This window comes from Sardina pilchardus, chromosome 20, assembly GCF_963854185.1.
Source record: "Sardina pilchardus chromosome 20, fSarPil1.1, whole genome shotgun sequence".
Lineage (NCBI taxonomy): Eukaryota > Metazoa > Chordata > Actinopteri > Clupeiformes > Clupeidae > Sardina > Sardina pilchardus.
Genome location: NC_085013.1, coordinates 31,621,068 through 31,631,067, shown reverse-complemented (window position 1 = coordinate 31,631,067; position 10,000 = coordinate 31,621,068). Strand labels below are relative to the sequence as shown.

The 10,000-nt window shown below is 46.6% G+C and overlaps 1 protein-coding gene across 1 annotated transcript in view; it reads right to left on the bottom strand.

The window, feature by feature from the left end:
* Nucleotides 1-10,000, bottom strand: part of eml5 (EMAP like 5) — an 84,265-nt gene that overhangs the window by 61,834 nt on the left and 12,431 nt on the right. Inside the window, exons 7-10 of the mRNA XM_062522579.1 lie at nucleotides 6,520-6,635; nucleotides 6,028-6,113; nucleotides 2,465-2,602; nucleotides 129-270 (exon numbers count right to left, since the gene is read on the bottom strand). Coding sequence (XP_062378563.1) covers nucleotides 129-270; nucleotides 2,465-2,602; nucleotides 6,028-6,113; nucleotides 6,520-6,635 — 482 coding nt within the window. The remainder of the gene's footprint in view (nucleotides 1-128; nucleotides 271-2,464; nucleotides 2,603-6,027; nucleotides 6,114-6,519; nucleotides 6,636-10,000) is intronic.

Genomic DNA, 10,000 nt, shown 5'->3' with positions numbered 1-10,000 from the left:
CACACACACAGACGCACACACGCACACACACACACACACACACACACACACACCTTCTTGTAGCGCTGCACCACTCCGTAGATGTCCACGGTGTTCTCACACACACACACACACACACACACACACACCTTCTTGTAGCGCTGCACCACTCCGTAGATGTCCACGGTGTTCTCGTTGGAGCCCACGGCCAGGTGCGCCCCGTCAGGTGAGTACTTGAGCTCCTGCACCGTCTCCTTACGGTCCTTAATGTGGACCACCTCCGTCATGTCCCTAGAGTACACACAGAGAGAGAGTGAGTGTGTGTGTGTGTGTGTGTGTGTGTGTGTGTGGACCACCTCCGTCATGTCCCTAGAGTACACACAGAGAGAGAGTGAGTGTGTGTGTGTGTGTGTGTGTGTGTGTGTGTGTGTGGACCACCTCCGTCATGTCCCTGCAGCACACACAGAGAGAGAGTGAGTGTGTGTGTGTGTGTGTGTGTGTGTGTGTGTGTGTGTGTGTGTGTGTGTGTGTGTGTGTGTGTGTGTGTGTGTGTGGACCACCTCCGTCATGTCCCTATAATACACACACACAGAGAGTGAGTGTGTGTGTGTGTGTGTGTGTGTGTGTGTGTGTGTGTGTGTGTGTGTGGACCACCTCCGTCATGTCCCTATAATACACACAGAGAGAGAGTGAGTGTGTGTGTGTGTGTGTGTGTGTGTGTGTGTGTGTGTGTGTGTGTGTGTGTGTGTGGACCACCTCCGTCATGTCCCTATAATACACACAGAGAGAGAGTGAGTGTGTGTGTGTGTGTGTGTGTGTGTGTGTGTGTGTGTGTGTGTGTGTGGACCACCTCCGTCATGTCCCTATAATACACACAGAGAGAGAGTGAGTGTGTGTGTGTGTGTGTGTGTGTGTGTGTGTGTGTGTGTGTGTGTGTGTGTGTGTGTGTGTGTGTGTGTGTGTGTGTGTGTGTGTGTGTTAATGTGGGACAAATATTTGTCAAACAAATTTGGATGCAATATGAGTCTTGAATTGGATACCATACCGGAGTTTGCTAGGATCTCAAAACCGGATTATGAACGTGCCTTGCCATAGAGAAACACATGATAATGAACATAGGCTATTATGCCACACAAAAACATGGAGTAAGTGGAGCTAAATGAAGTTATTATTTTGCTGTCACTTTGTCTGTTTTATGACCTAGAAGGTTGTATTGTGGATAGCTCTGTGTCTCCCCTTTCATCTGACATGCGTGCCACATCGTTTTAATCGCGGGTTCACAAGTAAATCAAACGAGAGTAATGGTAGCATAAGCTATATGACATTATTATTTGTTTGTCACTTCGTCTGTTTTTGTAACACAGAAGGATCGATGTATTTGGCATCAATGGAAAACTCTGTTTCATTTGATATGTGTGGCATGTCTGTGCGATGCCGGGTTTGCGAGTAATTCAAGCGAGAGTAATGGATGCACGCGTGATCGCAGGGCAATATAGACTGTAAATATGATATAGGCCTACTTTGATTTAACTTAATGATTTTTTTTTAATTTTCATACTTGATCGTACAGACAAGTGTCTAGTCTCGTTGGAAAGCCCCGCTTCTGCACTTTCGTGCAATAAAGGTCTCATCTCGCTGCAACAAATAATCAGAGACGAATGGGTGTGTTTTTTGACGCACTTTACGTAAACGATTTTGGGCTTTGTCGTTGATGTCATTAAGCGCAGAGAATCCTCTTTCACATTCTGCTGAAGTAGGTAAAACGTGTTGCCTGCGATGAGTTTCTTCAGGCAGCACCCTTCCCTTGCCCCTTGCATTTTAAAGTCCCGAGACTCCTGGACAGCCTGCCTGGTTGGCCCCCTCAGACAGTGATCTCGAGCAGAACTAGTAGTGCCCGGGCCAGAACTAAGGGGGCTGGGCACTACCGGGCCCTATGGTAATTCCAACACTGGATGTGTGTGTGTGTATGTGTGTGTGTGTGTGTGTGTGTGTGTGTGTGTGTGTGTGTGTGTGCTTGTGTGTGTATGTGTGTGTGTAGAACGTACCGTATGCGTAAGACGGTGAAGGATCCGTCCTTCATGCCGAGCGCCAGGTGTGTGTGTGTGTGTGTGTGTGTGTGTGTGTGTGTGTGTGTGTATGTGTGTGTGTGTGTGTGTGTGTGTGTGTGTGTGTGTGTGTGTGTGTGTGTGTGTGTGTAACGTACCGTACGCGTAACACAGTGAAGGATCCGTCCTTCATGCCGAGCGCCAGGTGTGTGTGCTTGTGTGTGTGTGTGTGTGTGTGTGTGTGTGTGTGTGTGTGTAACGTACCGTACGCGTAACACAGTGAAGGATCCGTCCTTCATGCCGAGCGCCAGGTGTGTGTGTGTGTGTGTGTGTGTGTGTGTGTGTGTGTGTGTGTGTAACGTACCGTACGCGTAACACAGTGAAGGATCCGTCCTTCATGCCGAGTGCCAGGTGTGTGTGTGTGTGTGTGTGTAACGTACCGTACGCGTAACACAGTGAAGGATCCGTCCTTCATGCCGAGTGCCAGGTGGATGCCGTCAGTGCTGACCGCTGCACAGCGAATGGGCTCCTCCATGTTACAGCGCGCTATGAGGGCATGGTCCACCAGACTCCATATCCTACACACACACACACACACACACACACACACACACACACACACACACATACACACACACACACACACACACACACACACACACACACACACACACACACACACACACACGTTACAGCGCGCGATAAGGGCATGGTCCACCAGACTCCATATCCTACACACACACACACACACACACACACACACACACACACACACACATACACACACACACACACACACACACACACACACACACACACACACACACACACACACACACGTTACAGCGCGCGATAAGGGCATGGTCCACCAGACTCCATATCCTACACACACACACACACACACACACACACACACACACACACACACATACACACACACACACACACACACACACACACACACACACACACACACACACACACGTTACAGCGCGCTATAAGAGCATGGTCCACTAGACTCCATATCCTACACACACACACACACACACACACACACACACACACACACACACACACACACACACACACACACACACATGTTACAGCGCGCTATGAGGGCATGGTCCACTAGACTCCATATCCTACACACACACACACACACACACACACACACACACACACACACACACACACACACACACACACACACACACACACACACACACACACACACACACATGTTACAGCGCGCTATGAGGGCATGGTCCACTAGACTCCATATCCTACACACACACACACACACACACACACACACACACACACATGTTACAGCGCGCTATAAGGGCATGGTCCACTAAACTCCATATCCTACACACACACACACACACACACACACACACTGTGACGCCCCAGTGGGCGTGGCTTCCTCCCTGCGCTGTGTTCTTGTTTTGTGTCTGTCTGTTCACAGGTGTGCTGATTGGTATGCTGATTAATTGAGTTGCTGATTGCTGATTAGTGGAGATGGTGTACCGGTGCACAGGTCACCTGACCCTTTATAGGCTGCCTGCTTTCATTCTGTCGGGAGGCACGGGGTAGCAAGCACGAGGCTTTAGGCCTTTTGAACACCTGAGTTGTTTGCCTCCTGAAGGACTTATACTCAGTCGCTACCTTACACCTGTGCTTTGTCTGTTTTTGTCTGCAACGTTGGTCGCAATAAACTCTGAAGCGCTTGTTCAAAACTACTCCGTGCCTCATCCATGTTATTTCCCTTTGTGGACGTAACATAATGGGGGCTCGTCTAAAAAATATGTATTGTTGTTTGGAGCTTTGGATTTCGGTCTTTGGAATTTTGGATTTGGATGTCTCGTCTTCGGTGAGCTTATTCATCGGAGCGTGGCATTATTGGTTAGTGCGTAGCACTTTGTTTGAAGGGGGGCGGAGGGTGTATAACTTCGATAACTTCCTATTTTGATATTTGGTATATTTGGACTTTGATATTTGGACTATTTGGTATTTGTTTGATTTGATAACATTTGTAATCTTTCTCGTTTCATTAAATTTGCGGGTTTTTTGAGGAGCCGTTTTGTGCTGCTCATTATAACTGAGCGCATTTTGTTAAATGCGCGAAATTTGATAGACGTGATTGAATTTTAACTTCCTCGCCCTTTGGTAGGCGAAGTGTGCATCTTCGGGTGCACAGTTTGTTTTGTTTGTTTGTTATTTTTGGACGGTACGGGGCTTGGTAGCAGTCGTCTCGGGGGCACTTCCGAGGTCTGCGGGGTTGTTTGTAAATCAACGACTCTCTCGGGCTTACGGGCTTTGGACCAGCAGGTCCTAGTGCTTAAATTCCCCGGCCTCACGCTGTCTGAAGACTAGGGTCCACGATTTAGTGGGGTTTGGGGATTTAGAAGGGCGTTGGAAGGCTACTGTTTCCCTCAAAATCTGTTTGTTTGGTATTTGAATTATTTGTAGTCCATTGATTTGGTTTGGTCTATACGTTATGAGTTCTCAACTTGTGACCGATTTTGTGCAGGCTCCGTCCATAGCTCTTAACACAATGAATAAAGACCATCTATTAGAGGTTGTGCAGAGTTCCGATATTGCGGTAATGTTAATGCAGAGGAGATTGGAGACGACCAAAAGTGCCATCGCTGCTGGTTTGGCGAAACCGCAGATACTCCCAGCGTCGGGAGTCTGAGTCACCCCCGCCTGGTTCTAGCTTGTCCTTTGAGGCGCAAAAGGCTCTTCTGGCCTACGAATGTGAGACTGAGCTGGAGCGCTTGCGTCAAATTCGAGTCGTATCGATATCGATTTCATTCTATGCGGAGGAAATTTGGTCCGTCTAAAATGGAGTTTGTGCGGGACTTAATGTTACAATTTGGTCGGTGGCATAGGTCAGCTGAAATTGACAATATGGAGCGATTAATTGTTTCAGACCTTTTGGACCAATTTAAACAGACTTGTCGCTCCCTCAACATGTCGCAACTTTTATAATAGAGCGCGATGTACAGACTGCTCCCCAGGCTGTTGCGCTGGCGTCCGTATTATTTGCGTCCGTATAATTTGGGTGTTCGTCACATTGAGGGGCCAGAGAACATAGTGGCAGATGTTCTCTCAAGTGCCCGAGAGTGTGCCGAATGAGTGTGAATGAGTGTGTGAGTGAATGTGTGTGTGATTTGTGTATGTTTGTGTCTACAGGTTAGTATGCCTTCTCCGTTTGAATACTATTCAGCTACCCGGGTGCTGATGGTGGGTGGACTGGGGAGTCTTTAGTGTGTAGAACTTATGTGTGTACTTTTTGATGCTAATAGATTGTGTCTTTTGATGTTAATTGATTGTGTCTATGTTGTTGTTCAGGAAACTGACTGTTTCCTGTTTAGAAGGGGGAGGGTGTGACGCCCCAATGGGCGTGGCTTCCTCCCTGCGCTGTGTTCTTGTTTTGTGTCTGTCTGTTCACAGGTGTGCTGATTGGTATGCTGATTAATTGAGTTGCTGATTGCTGATTAGTGGAGATGGTGTACCGGTGCACAGGTCACCTGACCCTTTATAGGCTGCCTGCTTCCATTCTGTCGGGAGGCACGGGGTAGCAAGCACGAGGCTTTGGGCCTTTTGAACACCTGAGTTGTTTGCCTCCTGAAGGACTTATACTCAGTCGCTACCTTACACCTGTGCTTTGTCTGTTTTTTGTCTGCAACGTTGGTCGCAATAAACTCTGAAGCGCTTGTTCAAAACTACTCCGTGCCTCATCCATGTTATTTCCCTTTGTGGACGTAACACACACACACACAAACATACACATTACAGCACGCTATAAGGGCATGGTCCACTAGACTCCATATCCTACACACACACACACACATACACACACACACACACACACACACACGCACCACACACACACACACACACACACACACACACACACACACGTTACAGCGTGCTATCAGAGCATGGTCATGTGGTGCGTGTGTGTGTGTGTTTGTGTGTGAGTGTGTGTGTGTACCTGACGGAGCGGTCATCACTGCCGGTCATAGCGAGGGGTTTGGTGGGGTGCACGGCGAGGGCCCAGAGTTCTCCTTCACAGTGACCCTGCACACACACACACACACACACACACACACACACACACACACACCTGCATAATGAGGAAGGGCTTATTGAGTAGGAGTACACACAAACATACACACACACACACACACACACACACACACACACACACACACCTGCATAATGAGGAAGGGTTTGGTGCGGTCGTGCACACACACACACACACACACACACACACACCTGCATGATGAGGAAGGGTTTGGTGCGGTCGTGCACACACACACACACACACACACACACACACACACACACACCTGCATGATGAGGAAGGGTTTGGTGCGGTCGTGCACACACACACACACACACACACACACACACACACCTGCATGATGAGGAAGGGCTTGGTGCGGTCGTGCACACACACACACACACACACACACACACACACCTGCATGATGAGGAAGGGTTTGGTCCGGTCGTGCACGACGACCTCGAAGATCTCACTGTCCTGAGTCCCCACCAGGATATGGTCGCCACGCCAACACACACTCCGCACAGACAGCCCTGTGAGCGGGAGTACACACATTATCATACATCACACACACACACACACACACACAAAATCTAAGTCAATTCTGAAAACACACACACAGGAGTCCACAATCTCCATTTAAGTTAATTTAACACACACACACACAAACAGACACATGATCAGGTTCCATTTAACAAACACACACACACATACACATACACATACACATACACATACACATACACATACACATACACACATACACATACACACACACACAAAATCTAAGTCAATTCTGAAAACACACACACAGGAGTCCACAATCTCCATTTAAGTTAATTTAACACACACACACACACACAGACACATGATCAGGTTCCATTTAACAAACACACACACACATACACATACACATACACATACACATACACATACACACATACACATACACATACACATACACATACACATACACATACACACACACACACAGACACTTGATCAGGGTGAATAATGCGGAATGTTTAAAGCCTACATGTCTCCCTACACCTCTCTCCCTCTCTCTCTCTCACACACACACAAGCTGCAAGCTAAGTGGTCTCATCAGGGGGTGTTCCAGAAAGAACACAGAGGGGCAGATGTACGAACGCTTTTGCGCCCACTTCAGGCGTATTTGTTTCGCAACGTGCGTATAAAAAGATGGCCAGGTATGTACTAACAAGCCACAATGAGGTGAAGGCGCAGACTGCCTGTCGCGGGAGCTGAGAATGGCAAATTGCGCTTCTCCGTCTCATGCATATGGATTTATGGGAGTGTCAGATGATAGTAGGAGGTTCCTGTAAAAAGTTGGGAGGAAAAGCGTAACATGCGCCTAATTATGTATTCCCCTGTATGTACTAAAACTGCCCGTGAAAACGCACGTCTATTTTGCGCCTAAATATTTCCGCCTTGTAAAAGCAGGTGTTAAATGCGGTTTGCTGTTAAATGCATCGATAAGAGAATCATTCAGTGACAACAAAATCGCTAATTAGACCACCAGTTTTGCGTCTTTGTACTACATCAAAAGCAACCTTAACTTTTGGTGGCCTTTCGAACGTCTACTTTCACTTTCATGCCATCCGCTTAAAGTTTCCTACTCGTTAGATTTGATTAATCTTCCATAGCCTACGTGCACAAGTAAGCCTAGTTTAAGAAGAACTACTGCTCTTCATTATCTTCCTGCTTGTTGACATTATGCATTGTATTATTTCATGATCGCTAAACGTTGGATTCCTTTTAATGTTGTCATCAGTTCATTCAACTGCGCCTCTGACTGAAGTGTCGTTCAGTTGTTGTCCTTCGCTAATTGTGTTAGGGGGCGGAGAACGGCGCAGATTACACAATGAATTTCAGGATTGGTAAATAGGACGTAAACTGAAGTATCTTAGCGTGTGCTTTCTGCGTGTTGGCCTTGGCGCAAAGAACGCTACGATCGCTATTCTAAGTACGTCTGGCCCTGAGATAGAACTTAACCTCTGGGTTGTCTGGACCAGCGGCGACTAAACCTGAGCTGTCGGTTCCAAAACACTGGTTACCAATTAGTTCAAACAATCCCGTGTTAGTTTAGTTTACCTAGAGTTGTGCGCGTTCACAGCAAAGCGACACTGTGTTAGTTCAGTTAACCTAGAGTTGTGCACGTTCGTGTTAGTTTAGTTAACCTAGAGTTGTGCGCGTATGTGTTAGTTTAGCTAACCTAGAGTTGTGCGCGTTAGAGTTGTGCGCGTTCGTGTTAGTCTAGTTAACCTAGAGTTGTGCGCGTTCGTGTTAGTTTAGTCAACCTAGAGTTGTGCGTGTTAGAGTTGTGCGCATTCGTGTTAGTTTAGTTTACCTAGAGTTGTGCGCGTTCACAGCAAAGCGACACTGTGTTAGTTCGGTTAACCTAGAGTTGTGCACGTTCGTGTTAGTTTAGTTAACCTAGAGTTGTGCGCGTACGTGTTAGTTTAGTTAACCTAGAGTTGTGCGTGTTCGTGTTAGTTTAGTCAACCTAGAGTTGTGCGCGTTAGAGTTGTGCGCATTCGTGTTAGTTTAGCTAACCTAGAGTTGTGCGCGTTCGTGTTAGTTTAGTTAACCTAGAGTTGTGCACGTTAGAGTTGTGCGCATTCGTGTTAGTTTAGTTAACCTAGAGTCGTGCGCGTTAGAGTTGTGCGCATTCGTGTTAGTTTAGTTAACCTAGAGTTGTGCGCGTTCGTGTTAGTTTAGTTAACCTAGAGTTGAGCGCGTTAGAGTTGTGCGCATTCGTGTTAGTTTAGTTAACCTAGAGTTGTGCGCGTTCGTGTTAGTTTAGTTAACCTAGAGTCATGCGCGTTAGAGTTGTGCGCATTCGTGTTAGTTTAGTTAACCTAGAGTTGTGCGCGTTCGTGTTAGTTTAGTTAACCTAGAGTTGTGCGCGTTAGAGTTGTGCGTATTCGTGTTAGTTTAGTTAACCTAGAGTTGTGCGCGTTCGTGTTAGTTTAGTTAACCTAGAGTCGAGCGCGTTAGAGTTGTGTGCGTTCGTGTTAGTTTAGTTAACCTAGAGTCATGCGTGTTCACAGCAACGCATCACAGCATTAGACCTACAGTAGGCTGCGTGGACATGCATGCTGCGGAACCCTTTTGATATATTCTGCCTCCTTTATGATGAGGCTTTAATTTAATTGACTCTTAACCCATGGAATCGGTGATTGGTGTTGGGTTTGATGATGTTTGTCTGATTATAAGCAAGATAACTAAAAAAGTGATCGATGGATTTCGATGATATTTTCAGGAAAGGTCTAAATTTACCCAAGGAAGAAACAATTAAATTTTGGGAGTGATCCGTATCACCGTCTGGATTCAGGAGGCGTTTATGTTTTTCGCTTGGCGGTGTAATGGCATGGTATGGCCACGTGGTGGCGATCTGAATAGTTTAGGTTCAAATGTATGACAACCAAGGAAGAACAATTGACCCTTCTCACGCTAACGTCAGACACTTTCCGCTTTGAAGCTTTGCTGGGTATCAGTTCATCCGGTGTAAGCAAAAGCTATGGTGATACGGTTAGAGTTCTTGAGGTAAGATTAATATTTCACGTATATTTATTATCTTCATTTTCCTTGTTATCGTTGGCGATCATTGCCGTCATGTAGCTGCCTTGATTTGAGAGTAAAGTCAGTAGCCTAATCCTTAATATAGAGCAGCAACTTCAGCTAGCTTCACCGAAGATCAAGTTGGTTTGACATTGGATATTCGACAGAGATTCAAAATACGGAACGGTCTTTCATTGAGTATCCGAATATCCAATATCAAACCAACTTGCTAACATGTTAGCTGGCTGAAGTTGCTGCTATGCCTTGCAAGGGTCTCCTAACGTTAGGACTAACATTATGTTCAGTTATCGTTTGC